Source organism: Odontesthes bonariensis, chromosome 18 (genome assembly GCF_027942865.1).
Source record: "Odontesthes bonariensis isolate fOdoBon6 chromosome 18, fOdoBon6.hap1, whole genome shotgun sequence".
NCBI lineage: Eukaryota > Metazoa > Chordata > Actinopteri > Atheriniformes > Atherinopsidae > Odontesthes > Odontesthes bonariensis.
In genome coordinates, this window is record NC_134523.1 from 28,096,520 (window position 1) to 28,114,477 (window position 17,958).

The 17,958-nt window shown below is 40.6% G+C and overlaps 1 protein-coding gene across 2 annotated transcripts in view; it reads right to left on the reverse strand.

The window, feature by feature from the left end:
* The window catches only part of nfatc1 (nuclear factor of activated T cells 1), an 82,431-nt gene that overhangs the window by 44,538 nt on the left and 19,935 nt on the right, over nt 1–17,958 (reverse strand). For both annotated transcript variants that reach the window (XM_075449550.1, XM_075449549.1), the window contains exon 6: nt 15,018–15,158. In XM_075449550.1, the coding sequence (XP_075305665.1) occupies nt 15,018–15,158 (141 nt within the window). The remainder of the gene's footprint in view (nt 1–15,017; nt 15,159–17,958) is intronic.

A 17,958-nucleotide genomic window follows, 5' to 3' on the forward strand; every position in this document is an offset into this window, starting at 1 on the left:
CCTTCCTTTAGCCTCCACCTTCCTTCAGCCTCTGCCTTTCTTTAGCCTCCACCTTAGCCTCCACCTTCCTTTAGCCTCCATCTTCATTTAGTCTCCACCTCCCACCAGCCACCTTCCTTCAGCCTCCACCTTAGTCTCCACCTTCCTTTAGCCTCCATCTTCATTTAGTCTCCACCTCCCACCAGCCACCTTCCTTCAGCCTCCACCTTAGTCTCCACCTTCCTTCAGCCTCCACCTTCCTTTAGCCTCCATCTTCCTTTAGTCTCCACCTCCCACCAGCCACCTTCCTTTAGCCTCAACCTTAGTCTCCACCTTCTTTTAGCCTCCACCTTCCTTTAGCCTCCACCTTCCTTCAGCCTCCACCTTAGCCTCCACCTTCCTTTAACCTCCACCTTAGCCTCCATCTTCATTTAGTCTCCACCTCCCAACAGCCGCCTTCCTTTAGCCTCCACCTTAGTCTCCACCTTCTTTCAGCCTCCACCTTAGTCTCCACCTTCCTTCAGTCTCCACCTTAGTCACCACCTTCCTTTAGCCTCCACCTTCCTTCAGCCTCCGCCTTTCTTTAGCCTCCACCTTAGCCTCCACCTTCCTTTAGCCTCCATCTTCATTTAGTCTCCACCTCCCACCAGCCACCTTCCTTCAGCCTCCACCTTAGTCTCCACCTTCCTTCAGCCTCCACCTTCCTTTAGCCTCCATCTTCATTTAGTTTCCACCTCCCACCAGCCGCCTTCCTTCAGCCTCCACCTTAGTCTCCACCTTCCTTCAGTCTCCACCTTAGTCACCACCTTCCTTTAGCCTCCACCTTCCTTCAGTCTCCACCTTAGTCACCACCTTCCTTTAGCCTCCACTTTCCTTCACCCTCCGCCTTTCTTTAGCCTCCACCTTAGCCTCCACCTTCCTTTAGCCTCCACCTTAGTCTCCACCTTCTTTCAGCCTCCACCTTAGTCTCCACCTTCCTTCAGTCTTCACCTTAGTCACCACCTTCCTTTAGCCTCCACCTTCCTTCAGTCTCCACCTTAGTCACCACCTTCCTTTAGCCTCCACCTTCCTTCAGCCTCCGTCTTTCTTTAGCCTCCACCTTAGCCTCCATCTTCCTTTAACCTCCACCTTAGCCTCCACCTTCCTTTAGCCTCCATCTTCATTTAGTCTCCACCTCCCACCAGCCACCTTCCTTCAGCCTCCACCTTAGTCTCCACCTTCCTTCAGCCTCCACCTTCCTTTAGCCTCCATCTTCATTTAGTCTCCACCTCCCACCAGCCGCCTTCCTTTAGCCTCCCCCTTAGTCTCCACCTTCTTTCAGCTTCCACCTTAGTCTCCACCTTAGTCACCACCTTCCTTCAGCCTCCACCTTCCTTTAGCCTCCACCTTCATTTAGTCTCCACCTCCCACCAGCCACCTTCCTTCAGCCTCCACCTTCCTTTAGCCTCCATCTTCATTTAGTCTCCACCTCCCACCAGCCACCTTCCTTCAGCCTCCACCTTTGTCTCCACCTTCCTTCAGCCTCCACCTTCCTTTAGCCTCCATCTTCATTTAGTCTCCACCTCCCACCAGCCGCCTTCCTTTAGCCTCCACCTTCCTTCAGCCTCCACCTTAGTCTCCACCTTCCTTTAGTCACCACCTTCCTTTAGCCTCCACCTTCCTTCAGCCTCCACCTTCCTTTAACCTCCACCTTAGCCTCCATCTTCATTTAGTCTCCACCTCCCAACGGCCTCCTTCCTTTAGCCTCCACCTTAGTCTCCACCTTCTTTCAGCCTCCACCTTCCTTCAGCCTCCACCTTAGTCTCCACCTTCCTTCAGTCTCCACCTTAGTCACCACCTTCCTTTAGCCTCCACCTTCCTTCAGCCTCCGCCTTTCTTTAGCCTCCACCTTAGCCTCCACCTTCCTTTAGCCTCCATCTTCATTTAGTCTCCACCTCCCACCAGCCACCTTCCTTCAGCCTCCACCTTCCTTTAGCCTCCATCTTCATTTAGTCTCCACCTCCCACCAGCCGCCTTCCTTTAGCCTCCACCTTAGTCTCCACCTTCTTTCAGCCTCCACGTTAGTCTCCACCTTCTTTTAGCCTCCACCTTCCTTCAGCCTCCGCCTTTCTTTAGCCTCCACCTTCCTTTAGCCTCCACCTTAGTCTCCACCTTCTTTCAGCCTCCACCTTAGTCACCACCTTCCTTTAGCCTCCACCTTCCTTCAGTCTCCACCTTAGTCACCACCTTCCTTTAGCCTCCACCTTCCTTCAGCCTCCGCCTTTCTTTAGCCTCCACCTTAGCCTCCATCTTCCTTTAACCTCCACCTTAGCCTCCACCTTCCTTTAGCCTCCATCTTCATTTAGTCTCCACCTCCCACCAGCCACCTTCCTTCAGCCTCCACCTTAGTCTCCACCTTCCTTCAGCCTCCACCTTCTTTCAGCCTCCACCTTAGTATAAGGTGTATAAGGTTCGATCAATTTAGTTTTCTTTGGGCAGTTAGAAAATACTTTAGTTAGTTTGGAATCAAAATCTGTAATTCATTTTTATATTTGAAGTTGTTTAGATTATTTTGGTAACTTTCAGACCCTCCCATTAATCAGAGAGATTAAGAACACACCGGGGGGGCGTGTTGGAGGAGCTTTTTGTTGGTCAGATGTCCGCTGTGAAGACGGGAGGTTTTGGTAAAATGATTTTTTGACCACTTTTTGAGCTTGTAAAATCAGATTAAGTTAACTTTCATATTTCATCTAACTTGTAAGAGATTTTAGTTATTGTTTTGTTGGAAATAAACTCCATATATTTTTTAAACAATCAAGTCGGAAGTGCAAGAATCAAACCACCTGTTGCCCCCCACGGCCTTTCTTAGAAAATGTAGTTTGGAAACTCAGAAGGCCGCGACACAGCGCCAAGAGATTGTGAGGTCTGACTTTTTCCTGGAGAACCATTTTGTGAAGCAAATGTATTACTCTGTTGAACGCATATTGTTCTGAGAAGCAAAACGCTTTATTTTTTAAACCCCAGCCAACTAGCCGGACTACCTTCATCAACACCAAAACGAGGCTGGAACTCTGCTCACAGGACGCAGCAGGGGGTAAGAACATGTTCATAAATGATGTTGCTGATATGGGATGTCATACAGCTTCATGTCAAAAGAGGCGAAGTGTCCCATTAACCCTTCAGATCCCGCTCTACTGTACTCCGTCTCAAAGACAAGTGGAACTGAACATCACTAAAACCTGGTTTGGGTCCGTTTCATGACATCACTTTTACCATAAAGTGTCCCACGAAACATTCGTGACTAAACTAAACCCGTCGACTCCGGTTATTTTCAGGTTAAAGGGTTAAAGGAAAGAGAAAAACTGGTTACCTGTGTCATGTGTTCTCAGCAGAAGCTGGTTAATGCCAACGTGGTGCAAAGCGAGGCGAACAGATGAATTAAACTTCCCTTCCGCTGTCAGAAAGACTTTACTTGAGGGCACTTTGAATCCCTTTCTTACTTTGCCATGGATGAATTGCCAAGTGTTGCATATTTTGGGTTATTTTACTACTAATTTCCCATGCTTTCCATTTGGCATGGTGTCGGCATGGAAGAAATGTTCCGAAGTAAGTAAACTGAACAGAGGTCGGGAACTTTGAGGCTCCGAAGCCAAGGCGGGAGGGCTGCTGGGTTAATGTTGCTGGTTGGGCGTCAGGCCAAGTCCGATGGCAAAGTCTGGACTTTCTGCCGTATGTTGGAAAACGAACGAGTCAAAATTTCGGAAAAAATCTTATTTCTGCGGTAGGAGTTGTCAAAGCTCTGCTTGTTTGATCAGGAGCACCCTGACGTAGGCCGGCTGATTCCGTCAGAGGTCGAGAGCAAGAAAAATAATCCAACTGTAAGAGCAATAAGGGGGGGGTTCATTAATTACTGACATCTAGAGGTCAAGTTGGAAATAGCAGCATCTCAAATACTGTCACTATGGAGCAGCGAACTGCACCTTTACCTGTTTAAGAGGAGAAAACAAGGAACTTTGGTGTCACTCAGTCCACTGAAAATTAAGCTCAAGCTAGACTGGAAAAAATGCCCCTCCAAAAAACAAGTAAAAAAACAACAAATACAAGACGTTTTTGCTTGAAATAAGCAAAAAAAATCTGCCAAAGGAACTAGTGAAAATCGGCTTGTCCAAATTTCTTGAAATAAGATGTGATATTTAGGAATTTTGAGTTAAAAGTGATCTTGAAATAAGCTTAAAAACCTCTTCAAATGAAAAAAAATAAGCTTGTTTCATGTGAAATATGACTCAAAACAAGATGTTTTCAAGACTTTTTCACTTAACAAGATATTCAAGATGTATTGTATTAAAACAAGTCCCTATATCTGGCTGAAATGGTACTTGTTAGGCAATTGTGTCTCAATGAGATAAATATACTTGGTAAGATTTAGATTTTTTCCAGTGTAAATATGAATAAAAATCAATTATAATCAATGTGTAAATAAAGAAATCAAAGTGGGCTTGAACATGCAAGGTCTTGCCCACAAGGCAATGAAGCTAACCTTTGAACTATTCCCACCACAAGATCAGTTCTGCCAGAATTTCTGTTAAAACGCTGTCGATATGTAGCTTTTCTTCCTCTGGCAAGAACTCGGTGGAGAAAACAACAGGAAACAGCACAGTCTGACACAGTATGGGGCCACGGTAACAGCCCGTGAGGAAAAAAGGATTTGCTTCTTTTCCTCATGTGTATGTGTGGCCAGGCTTCCCCCACCCCCGACCAAATGCAGCTCCAAGCAAACTATAAACAGTTCATAAAACTCCTCCATTACTGAAATTTTACATGTATTTTATTGTTAAATCGGGGTAAGATGGGTACTTTATGTTCATAACACAGTATCATTAACCAACTCGCCAAAAACACAACCCTGGTATTTATTTAGTTCCCCTTTGTTTGAAAGTTCCTCATTTAACGAGCCTCCTTACGTTGACTCCGCCTCCTCTGCTAAGCCCCGCCCACTCACATCCACCCTACGGATTAAGCCAGCTTCTGGTGGAAATGTTCTGCTGTCAGCTCCTCTGAGGAGCATGCATCTTCCATCCAGCAGCAGCCTCAGAGGATATCAGAGCCCAGTGGATAAACACTATCTGAGGCTAATGTTCCAGCAGAGTTAGCTAAAGACTGTGGATGTGCAGCAGCCACTTTTCATCCCACTGTTTTAACAACTTGGTCCAGTTCAACGCTGGACTGAAGAAGCTGAGCCACAAAGAGGGATCAGCTCCAACTCTCAGAGCCTGAACTTCAGAGCAGGGAAATGGAAGCATCTGAGAAATAACTCCTCATGGTTTATTTATTGATTTATTTTCTCCTTTAGCAGCAGCTAACGCTAACAGCTTAGCTAATGAAGGTGACGTACACCAGCTTCTAAGGAGTTATTGCTGTTCCATTAGCAGAAGCTAACGCTAACAGCTTAGCTAATGAAGGTGATGTACACCAGCTTGTAAGGAGTTATTGCTGTTCCATTAGCAGCAGCTAACGCTAACAGCTTAGCTAATGAAGGTGACATACACCAGCTTCTAAGGAGTTATTGCTGTTCCTTTCTGAAAGATTAACACCATTGTTCCCATATTACTTTGTTAGCTGAAGCTTTCTAGCTGAACGGTTCCGTTCTGTAACTCATCAACCTGCAGCTGTGTGGATAAGGTGTGTTTCCAACACAACACCGGCCCTCTCCTCACTCTCGGTGTGCTAACGTTACATTATCGGCATGTTTCTGATAAAGATGTTGATATTAATATATACAAAATGTTTAAGTAGCTGCTAACTTCACCGAAAGGGCAGAGTATGGGTTGAACTCCACCTCTCAAAACAGGCTGAGATGAGCCGCTGTGGTTAAACCAACAGGTACAGGTACCAAAGACCGTCTCAAACATCTCAATAAAACCTCAGAAAACTGTGTCAACTTGTTATAAAAAGGGCAGAATATGTCACCTTTAAAATGACAAGAGCATTTGGTGGAGGTTGCCTTCCATGAGTGTTATATAGATTTAGTTTCAATACTTTAATTTCTGAGCTTACAGTCAATATATATCATGCATGTTTCATGGTAAAATACCATAGATGGGGACTCAAGTCACTGTGACTTGGACTCAAGTCGACTCGAGTTGCTGTTTTGATGACTTGTGACTTGACTTGACAAAAAATAAAAGACTTGAGACTCGACTCGGACTTGGAAGTTAAAGACTTGGCACTTGACTTGAGACACGATAACTTGAATGACTTGAGTGTTAAGCATTTAGCATAACTTCAAACTTTGTTCGTCATTTGAAGATCCATTCTGACCAATAAGTGCTTGTCAAATTAGCTAATATTATCCTGTTAGCCTAGATGGTAGTTAGCTAACGTTAGCTTGATATGCTACGGGGTGGACAGGTTGGACACATTGGCCAATGATGTTTACTGACAGATACTTATATCTTGACTTTTTTACTTTATAAAGATCAGATTCTGCAGGTAAAATTGCAATAATAAGGTGACTTGACTTGCCCAAGAAAAAATTACTTGGGACTAATTTGAGACTTGAAAGCTAAGACTTGGGACTTACTTGAGACTTGCACATGTGTGACTTGGTCCCATCTCTGTAAAATACTACAATGGAAAACTTAACAAATGATTGGCTGAACTCTTACTGCCCTTGAAATTTTGGACATTCACTGGAAAGTTAAAACTGTCCCAATTAACCTTAAACTCAATCCTATCATTGGTCTAACCCCTCTGTTTAATGAGGATAAAATGCCCTTTTTCTCTTGGGGATCAAGTAGAAGTGATCGTGTAGCCGTCCAAATGACATCGATCGATAGATCGATAGATAGATAGATAGACAATCTAAGAATTTTAAAAACAGTTTAAAAAACAGTTTGAAAATATAAAGTGACCAGTGAAGTAAGACGAAAAAGTTGAAGGGCCAGATGACACTTTAACTCTGTTTCTCTTTTTATATGCTGATACATGTGACTGTTTTGGTCAAACTTTCTCTTCCATTAGCTCAGCTGAATTAGAGAGTCCTGGAAAAAACAAAGTCCAAGGCAGTAAATTTCTGTCTGAGCATTAATCCACAGAAACAGGTGAAAGCGGGTCAGCGGGGCCCTAATTTCCCAAATGGACTGAGTGTTTGTTATCAGGCACGGCATCTCCTGAGCAGGCCACATGAAAGAAAGGTGAGACGGAGTTAGCTTTAGATTACAGACTGATGTCAGCAGCGCCGAGGCCATACAGTAATCTCTCATGATTGATTGGCTGCAACCAGGAGTGACAGCTGAACCGATGCTATCGTTGGTCATTTGGTACTGAGGTGGTTCTGAGGCAGGAAACAGGAGGGCGAGATAAAGCAAAGCAGATTTTTGCAGGTGACAGCGTGCGTCTCTATTGGAAACAGGGATTTCCTTCCACATGACTCATGAACGGCAACAAAAACATGCTCGAAAACAGGAATATGAAACTGAACTAAAATAACTCTTCCTCTCTTTCAAACACACCCAAACACAAGTGTGTTTGCAGAACCTGGCAGCGTGTTCAGGCGGGCCGACCCGTCCTCTGTCATCTGCAAACACGCACATTTCTCATGCATGCAAACGCACCACTCTGGGGGATATTTGCAGCCGTCAGTGCCCACATATTCTGTTACATTCTGGAGCCCAGAGCTCATCTGAAAACACATCGAAAACACACGAAATAAGTTCCTGTTTCTCTTTATCATTATTATTATTATTATTCCGCCAATTTTCGGCACCTAACTACTCCTGCATACTTTCAGCTATTTCTACAATTTTGGTATCAAAACGTTCAGCTCTTTCAGCAGATTCCTTCTATCATTTTTGGTGTTTTTAACCTTTACACTTTTTAAGATATTCAACTTTTATTCAAATTTTCCCGTCATTCAAATGAATGGAAACTGCTTTCAGCTCTTCCAAATCATCTTCCTCTTTACAACTTAACTATTTCTGCATGCTTTCAGCTAGAGACAGCATTTAAACTTTAAAATGTTCACAAGACATTCAGCTATTACCAATTATTTCAGCTTTTTCAAATCTTCAGACAATTTTGAAATATGACAGTTTCAAAAACATGAACATTTTGCTCCTTCTTGATTTTTATGAATGAGCACACAGTTGAGTGCGTGCGGATCAGTTTCAAATTTTTCATTTTTTTCAAACAAATACCTCTAACTTTCATAAAGTTTAACTTAGAGAAACAAATTTTACCTCAAAATGTAGGAAAAATTGTCCTCTTTCAGCCAATGTAACTACTAAAGAGCTCACATTTACAGAATTTCAGCTATGAGCCTTGAACCGAGATCAACCTCTCAAATTCTCTGACTAACTCCAATGTTAAGTTTGGTAGTACACAAAAATAACAAAATCCCTTCAATCAATACCTTAGCAACAGTTTTTACTGCTAAAATTGGACTATTTTCAGCTTTTTTAGCATGGTCAGCTGTCCCCATTCAGCTCATAAGCATTCTCACTGCTGTTTCACAGGAACAGCTCTTTCTAGTTTGATGTTTAACATTTTCCTTTATTTCATTGCTTGATCTCATTGCCTCTTATTAGAAGAATGACTTCACCCCAGAGAGTAATGATGCCTCAACTGTATCTGTTTACCTATCTGTTTATAGAGAGAGCAGCTGTGAAGAAGACTCAGTCTGATCCGTAGGGAACCTGCAGCTCATGGAGTTAATGAACTGAGAGCTGGTGGCACACAGGCAACTTGGATAGAGAGGTGGAAGGATGGAGGAAAGAGGAGGAGGGGGGGGCAGTTCTGTGGAAGCCTGGCTGGAGGGTGTTTCTATGGTAGGATTGCCCAGGAATCCGAAGCTGGTGCCAGACGCGGGGAAACCCTCATCAAAAACAAGGGAGCAACACCCATAAGCACCCGTTCAGAGCTGCACATGGCCCTAAAGAAGGTCGAATTCAGAGCTCAAACAGAACCGGAGCATCTGCCTTTTCCTTTGTTACCACAAAACAAAAATAACCAGCTGCCAGGATTTGCATTAAAGGGATAGTTCGCCTCTTTTGACATGAAGCTGTATGACATCCCATATCAGCAACATCATTTATGAACATTTTCTTACCCCCAGGTGCGTCCTGTGACCAGAGTTCCAGTGTTGTTTTGGTGTTGATAAAGGTAGTCCGGCTAGTTGGCTGGGGTTTAAAAAATAAAGCGTTTTGCGTCTCAAAACAATATGTGTTCAAAAGAGTAATACATTTGCATCACAAAATCGTTAGCCAGAAAAAAATCAGACCTCAGAATCGCTTGGCCCTATTTTCTCTCCTTTCATATCAATGCGTTCAGCCACCTAGCGACAGCCGCACCTGTTACGGTGTTTACTGCTCGGTCTGCACTTCGGTCTGCGCTTCGGTCTAACACGGTCTACACAACAGGCAGTGATACGAAGGGAGAGAAAATAGGGCCAAGCGATTGTGAGGTCTGACTTTTTCCTGGAGAACGATTTTGTGATGCAAATGTATTACTCTTTTGAACGCATATTGTTTTGAGAAGCAAGACACTTTATTTTCAGGACCCTAGCAAACTAGCCGGACTACCTTCGTCAACGCCAAAACGAGGCTGGAACTCGGCTCACAGGACGCAGCAGGGGGTAAGAAAATGTTCATAAATGACATTTCTAGTATGGGATGTCATACAGCTTCATGTCAAAAGAGGCGAACTATCCCTTTAAGATCACAAGTTTTGTTGATGTGAAGCTTTTTCAGGTCAGAGCAGCTCTGGAGGTAAAAAATTCTCACTTTGATTTAACAAAAAACTGGGCGGGAAAAACTGGACACACTGGAGAGGGGGGTGAACAAATAATCCAATATCTGCACTTTTGGGATCGGTGGTACAAAAGAATAAACTTGGAAACAGTAGTTTTACACAAACATAGCTGGAGAATAGTTATACTTTTTGTTTTGTGTTGTTTAAATGATTAGTATTTGCTCATATTGAGCACCATTTCATTTTCAGCTATGAGATTTATTTTTCAAAAACACATAGGATAAGGCCATGTGGGACGAAATAACTTGTAAGATCAACACAAACAGCATAAAGTTTCGCACATTAACTACAGAGGATGGAACTAAAGTAGCCTATAGCTGTACTTTTTTTCTTAAAGTTGTAAAATTTATGTTATTTAACCTGTTTATAAGAAGTTTTCTATGTGCTACAAATCCTATCGTGAGCAAAACCGGCCATACATTTTATAACTGAGGATTTCTGATGTGAACCTGTAGAGCACGACCTACAGTCTCAAAAAGATGGAATTAGACTGCACGAATGTTCAGCGAAGAACACTGAAAGAACCAAGCCTGTTCACATAGTTGGGGGCGCGTTTCAGCTCATTTTTAAGAGCTGTGAGGAACTAATAACACGAGAAGCTAGCACAAGCTACATGAGAAGCTACATAAGACGTTAGCACAAGCTACATGAGAAGCTAGCACAAGCTACAGGAAAAGCTGGCACAAGCTACATGAGACGTTAGCACAAGTTCCATGAAAAGCTAGCACAAGCTACAGGAGACGTTACCACAAGTTCCATGAAAAGCTAGCACAAGCTACAGGAGGCGTTAGCACAAGCAACATAAGACATTAGCACAAGCTACAGGAGATGTTAGCACAAGTTCCATGAAAAGCTAGCACAAGCTACAGGAGACGTTAGCACAAGCAACATAAAACATTAGCACAAGCTACATGAGACGTTAGCAGAAGCTACATGAAAAGCTAACACAAGTTACATGAGACGTTAGCACAAGTTCCATGAAAAGAAAGCACAAGCTACAGGAGACGTTACCACAAGTTCCATGAAAAGCTAGCACAAGCTACAGGAGACGTTAGCACAAGCAACATAAGACATTAGCACAAGCTACAGGAGACGTTAGCACAAGTTCCATGAAAAGCTAGCACAAGCTACAGGAGACGTTAGCACAAGCAACATAAAACATTAGCACAAGCTACATGAGACGTTAGCAGAAGCTACATGAAAAGCTAACACAAGTTACATGAGACGTTAGCACAAGTTCCATGAAAAGCTAGCACAAGCTACAGGAGACGTTAGCACAAGCAACATGAGACGTTAGCACAAGCTACATGAAAAGCAAGCACAAGCTGCATTAAAAGCTAGCAGAAGCTACATGAAAACTAGCACAAGCTACATGAGACATTAGCAGAAGTTTCATGAAAAGTTACAGGAGACATTAGCACAAGCTACATGAAAAGCTAGCACAAGCTACAGGAGACGTTAGCACAAGCTAGGTGGAGAAGACAGCAAAAGCAGAACCATAAAACGTTTTGAGATTTCAAAATGCCATGAACAATGAAAACATGATTTATGATTTTTATTAGTTTTATAATAAGTGGAACTAATAAAACTCGCTATCCGTGTTCAGAAGATGATAACACGTGTGTTAGCAGCTGCCACTGCGTAACTGACTAGTTTTTTAGGGAAGTAACAAACCAACCGAAAAAGGTTTAAAATAAATCTAAAATTGAAGTTGGTTTAAAAAGGGCGAATATGAGGCTTGATGTAATCTGTGGAAGAAGTTCTTCAAACAGGTTATCAGGTGTAATCAGATGAAGATGCTCGGTTGTATCAACAATTACAGCATGGCAGGGATTTTTTTGCAATGAAGAAATGGTCTTTTTTTGTTTATTTCTTCACTCCTTTTGATTGCCTCTTTGATTAGATAAACTTTTGTAGGAAATCATCTCTTCATTTCAATAACAGCTGACATTGAATGCATTTTTTTTCTCCAGCAGTTTGCTAAACGGTGAAGTTGGGCTTTAATTTACTGAACTGAAAATAAAGTGTATTAGTGTTAAGTGTACAGACCTGACATGTTCTTTTCATGGCTCTGAAAGCACAAAATCTGATTATCTAAGATGTTAAACTACAACAGTGTATTCAGTGTATTTGGGGGACGTCGTAGCTCAAATAAAGTCCTTTTCAGATAGACTTCATTAGTACAAACATCACATTATTTCCAGCTTGTTAAAGTCAGCGTTTTTTTTTTTTAAAGTGAACTCAAAATTAGATTTAAAATTAAAACAGAAAAAAAACATCCTGTACACTGTTGATTAAAGTTCTTAGAGAGGAAACTGCTGCATCTCCACTTCTGTCCCTCCGAGTTTCAGCCAACAGAGAAAGCATTTTTCTTTTTTTTTTGCTCAGACTTAACTTTTGCCAGATGTTCAGAGGTTCAAAAAGTGGTTCTGTGTCAGATTTATTTCAACCACTGATTTTACTAATGACTCTGAAGATACCCGCCCTAAACAAAGTTTGTGAAGCGGGCCAAAAGGTCAACGTCTTGTTGTGATAAACAATCTAAGTGCTCCATTGTGCGGTGCCGGTGGCAGCCTGCCTCGAATTCCTCCTTTCACAGATGGAACAATGAAAAGGCTTCCCTCTTCTTCTGAATGAGTCACCGGTCTGATAGTATCACACGTGTTTACATTGCTCAGCCTTGGCCCCGGCTGCACCTCACGTTGCTTTGCTAAAGCTAATCAAGGAAATTGCTGTTTGTAAACCTCGTATCAACATCTGGGAGCAGTCGCCTCAGCCTCAAAAACCCAAGCAGCTTCGAGCAAGAAAAAGACGAATACTGAGACACACTCACACTGAAAAAAGTGACTAGTTGGTGAAGTAAACTCTATTAGAGTAACTGTCATCATTTTTACCTTGTATTTTTAAGATTCAGTAAGAACTAGAGCTTCTTAAGACGAGACACACTGGAAAAAATCTAAATCTTACCAAGTATATTTGTCTCATTGAGTATCTCATTACACTTGATATAAGACACAACTGCCTAACAAGTACCATTTCAGCCAGATATAGGGACTTGTTTGAAGACAATACATCTTGAATATCTTGTTAATCGAAAAAGTCTTGAAAACATCTTGTTTTGAGTCATATTTTACATTAAACAAGCTTTTTTTTTAACATTTAAAGAGGTTTTCAAGCTAATTTCAAGATCACTTTTAACTCAAAAGTCCTAAATATCACATTTTATTTCAAGAAATCTTGACAAGCTGATTTTCACTAGTTCCATTGGCAGATTTTTTTTGCTTATTTCAAGCAAAAACGTCTTGTATTTGTTGTTTTTTTTAACTTATTTTTGGAGGGGCATTTTTTCCAGTGCACGGCAGGCAAAAACAGGGACTTTTCATGCAGTGGTCAATTTTTAGATTTTGGGCCAGTCTACTCCTTCAATATGTGTTATTTCCAAACATATATTAAAATGTTTATTTCATCACATTTTGTTTAATCGCGGCAGTGCGTTTCGCCCAAATTTACCAAAATGAATCCCCCCCATTTAAATCTTTAAATGCTGTTTTCTCAAAATCATTTTTTTGTATTTTTCCAGTATCAATATCTCAGCCTATGGAGCACCTACTAATACCAAACTTTCCAGTTATACACTTAGCAGTATTCTGAAGATATTTACAGAAGGATTTGTTGATGGATCATTCCTGGCCTGATTTATGTGACATTATTATAAAACAATATGGCGAAAATCGATATTTTTTTAGGCTATGGACAGTATATTTTGATTTCCTAGGAAATTAAAGCAGATATCCTGAAATCCCTCCATAATTTTCTTTTCATTTTGTGTGTAAACAAAATGAAAAACGAATTTTGCACCTGGCTTTATCATATGTTCAGATCTATCTTCCGTAAATATATGCAAATGTGTGCATATTTAATGAGACAATGCCTAATTTGCATAATTAAACATACACATTTCTAAAACTTGTAATACATTTTTTTCTCATATTTGTATAAGTAATCAACTGAGGAAGTTTCATGGTGATATCTATTATTTTAAAATATTACCCTATTCACCTGTAGTGTCTCGCCTTAAGTAAAATTAAACATTTTATTACTGTAATACATGAATTATGGGGGAAGAGTAAGTTTTACTTAGGTTTCCTCATACAATTTAAATATTTAATAGTTGTATGTACATAAACCTAGAAATACTACATAAACTTTACTCTGAAAGTGTATCGTTATCTACTAAGTTACTTCATAACAGCAAATACTACAGATATATCAAATTTACTTAAAATTTTAAGTAAAATGATGTTCTTGCCTATGAAAAACAAGTAGACTTTACTTAATTTGCTTAAATAAATATAACTTAAAACTTAGATGTAATTAAGTAAATGTTACTTAATATCAGTTTTGAAACTGTTTTATGGTAATTAAAATTTACTTGATACTGGCAAGTGAGTGTTACTTGATATTGCAGCATTAAATATTACTTAAATCATTTGAGTGCAAATACTTACAAAGGGTTTTTTACACTGGAAAAAATCTAAATCTTACCAAGTATATTTGTCTCATTGAGTATCTCATTACACTTGAAATACGGCACAATTGCCTAACAAGTTCCATTTCAGCCAGATATAGGGACTTGTATGAAGATAATACATCTGGAATATCTTGTTAAGTGAAAAAGTCTTGAAAACAAATTGTTTTGAGTCACATATCAGTTGAAACAAGATTTTTTTGACATTTGAAGAGGTTTTTAAGCTAATTTCAAGATCACTTTTAACTCAAAAGTCCTAAATATCACATTTTATTTCAAGAAATCTTGACAAGCCGATTTTCACTAGTTCCATTGGCAGATTTTTTTGTTTATTTCAAGCAAAAACGTCTTTTATTTGTTGTTTTATTATTTATTTTTGGAGGGGCATTTTTTTCCAGCGTAAGTAAATCTTATGAGTTGTTTTTTTCAGTGCACACAAAGCGCTTGCATCCATCACGTGCACAGCCACACACACACACACACACACAAAACACATGCTGCATTTGTGATCCATTCCTCTGCTGAACAGGCAATGGAAACTTCTGCAAATGTAAATCAACTGGGTTAAAAATACAGCATTAATGTGCACCACATGTGGCACTCTGGCAGAGCGGAGGGTATTTAGATGGAGGAGGAGGAGGGAACGGTCCTGGGGTTTTCTCCAGCAGCAGAGAGGGAAACACACACATGCACCAAACGCCTCGAATATAAAAGGCTCAAATACCTTGAGCCTTTTCCACAAACACCACTTTGGAGTCGTGCTGGAAGTTGTGTCCATCCAGGAGCATCCTCTCGCCCCCGGGGGCGGGGCTGGTCTCCAGGCTCTGCTTATCCACCAGCGGCAGCTCCTGGGCCGATCTCTGGGCTGCGGGAGGGAAACCAGAAACCGGCCTCATTGCTCAGCTAATACACACCCACTCCCCATGCAGACCTGAGCATCCAGGCCGAGGCTGAGTTACTACCCAGGCAGCTTCCACACACTGGAAAAAATCAAAGTCTTACCAAGTATATTTGTCTCATTTCTAGTCAAAATATCTCATTACAAAAAAATAAGACAACTGCCTACACTGGAAAAAATGCCCCTCCAAAAATAAGTAAAAAAAACAATAAACAAAAGATGTTTTTGCTTGAAATAAGCAAAACAATCTGCCAATGGAACTAGTGAAAATCAGCTTGTCAAGATTTCTTGAAATAAGATGTGATATTTGGGACTTTTGAGATAAAAGTGATCTTGAAATTAGCTTAAAAACCTCTTCAAATGAAAAAAAAAGCTTGTTTCATGTGAAATATGACTCAAAACAATTTGTTTTCAAGACTTTTTCCCTTAACAAGATATTCAAGATGTATTGTATTAAAACAAGTGAAAAAGTCCTGAAAACAAATTGTTTTGAGTCACATATCATATGAAACAAGCTTTTTTTTTCATTTGAAGAGGTTTTTAAGCTAATTTCAAGATCACTTTTAACTCAAAAGTCCTAAATATCACATTTTATTTCAAGAAATCTTGACAAGCCGATTTTCACTAGTTCCATTGGCAGATTTTTTTGTTTTATTATTTCAAGCAAAAACGTCTTGTATTTGTTGTTTTTTTTATTTATTTTTGGAGGGGCATTTTTTTCTAGTGTAGACTTTACTTAATGTGTTTAAATGAATATAACTTAAAACTTATATGTAATTAAGTAAATGTTACTTAATATCTTCAAAACTGTTATGTTTTATGGTAAGTAAAATTTACTTGATAATGGCAAGTGAGTATTACTTGATATTGCACACTGGAAAAAAATCTAAATCTTACCAAGTATATTTGTCTCATTGAGTATCTCATTACACTTGATATGAGACACAACTGCCTAACAAGTACCATTTCAGCCAGTTATAGGGACTTGTTTTAATACAATACATCTTGAATATCTTGTTAAGTGGAAAGTCTTGAAAACAAATTATTTTAGTCACATATCATATGAAACAAGCTTTTTTACATTTGAAGAGGTTTTTAAGCTAATTTCAAGATAACGTTTAACTCAAAAGTCCTAAATATCACATCTTATTTCAAGAAATCTTGACAAGCCGATTTTCACTAGTTCCATTGGCAGATTTTTTTGCTTATTTCAAGCAAAAACATCTTTTATTTGTTGTTTTTTTACTTAATTTCGGAGGGGCATTTTTTCCAGTGCAGAGCAACACTCCACTTTTCATGTCCAAATCAAAGTCTGTGTTTGGCAGGAAGCAGGCAGAGGCTTCGTGTTGTATTTACTCGTGCTTTCTCTAAATGATGGGGGTTGTTTTGTCTCCCATATTTAATCTCCCTATCTTTCTTACTCCTCACTGAGCTTTTGGCAGGTTCCTCTCATTCCCTGCTTTCTCTTAGTTTTTACAGAATGATCTCTTAGCATAAAAAGACAAACAAATCTCATCTTTTCAACTAAACGTTCAACTAGATGCTGATTACTTGGCCAGGTGCGTCTTGTGAGAGACATCTGGAATTTCACTGAAACCAACTATGATGCATAAAGTATGGAATCTCATTTCAACGAATGTGATGGAGAAAAAGTTCATAAAAGTCCAATTAAAGACTTATATGATATCTGAAAATAAATAATGATGTTTTTTTCTAATTACGAGTTCCGAATTTGATTTAATGACAAACAAAAATAATGAGTTAGCGTTTAAAAATAGGTTATCTGAAAGTTAGGAGTTAGTTCCACAAAATAAACTGTTTGCATCTCAAAATAATGAGATAATAAATAATAAATAATGAGTTGTAATCTACAATTACTCCCCCTCTCTGTGGAACCAGCTGCCAGTTTGGGAGGCAGAGCCTTCAGTTATCAGGCCCCTCTCTGTGGAACCAGCTGCCAGTTTGAGAGGCAGAGCCTTCAGTTATCAGGCCCCTCTCTGTGGAACCAGCTGCCAGTTTGGGAGGCAGAGCCTTCAGTTATCAGGCCCCTCTCTGTGGAACCAGCTGCCAGTTTGGGAGGCAGAGCCTTCAGTTATCAGGCCCCTCTCTGTGGAACCAGCTGCCAGTTTGGGAGGCAGAGCTTTCGGTTATCAGGCCCCTCTCTGTGGAACCAGTTTGGACAGTTTTAATAAAACCTTTTTTTCTAACCACTGGGATCATCTTGTTTCAGTTAGCTGCTTCTTTAGCTGCTGCTGCTTTAGCTGCTGCTGCTTTAGCTGCTGCTGCTTTAGCTGCGTCTGCTTTAGCTGCTGCTGTTTTAGCTGCTTCTTTGGCTGCTTCTGCTTTAGCTGCTGCTGCTTTAGCTGCTGCTTCAGCTGCTTCTTTAGCTGTTGTTGCTTCTTTAGCTGTTGCTGCTTCTTTAGCTGCTGCTTTAGCTGTTGCTGCTGCTTCAGCTTCTTCTTTAGCTGCTACTTTTGCTGCTTCTTTAGCTGTTGCTTCAGCTGCTTCTTTAGCTGCTGCTGCTTTAGCTGCTGCTGCTTTAGCTGCTGCTTCTTTAGCTGTTGCTTCTTTAGCTGTTGCTTCTTTAGCTGTTGCTTTAGCTGCCTTTTTAGCTGTTGTTGCTTCTTTAGCTGTTGCTGCTTCTTTAGCTGCTGCTTTAGCTGTTGCTGCTGCTTCAGCTTCTTCTTTAGCTGCTACTTTTGCTGCTTCTTTAGCTGTTGCTTCAGCTGCTTCTTTAGCTGCTTCTTTAGCTGCTTCTTTAGCTGCT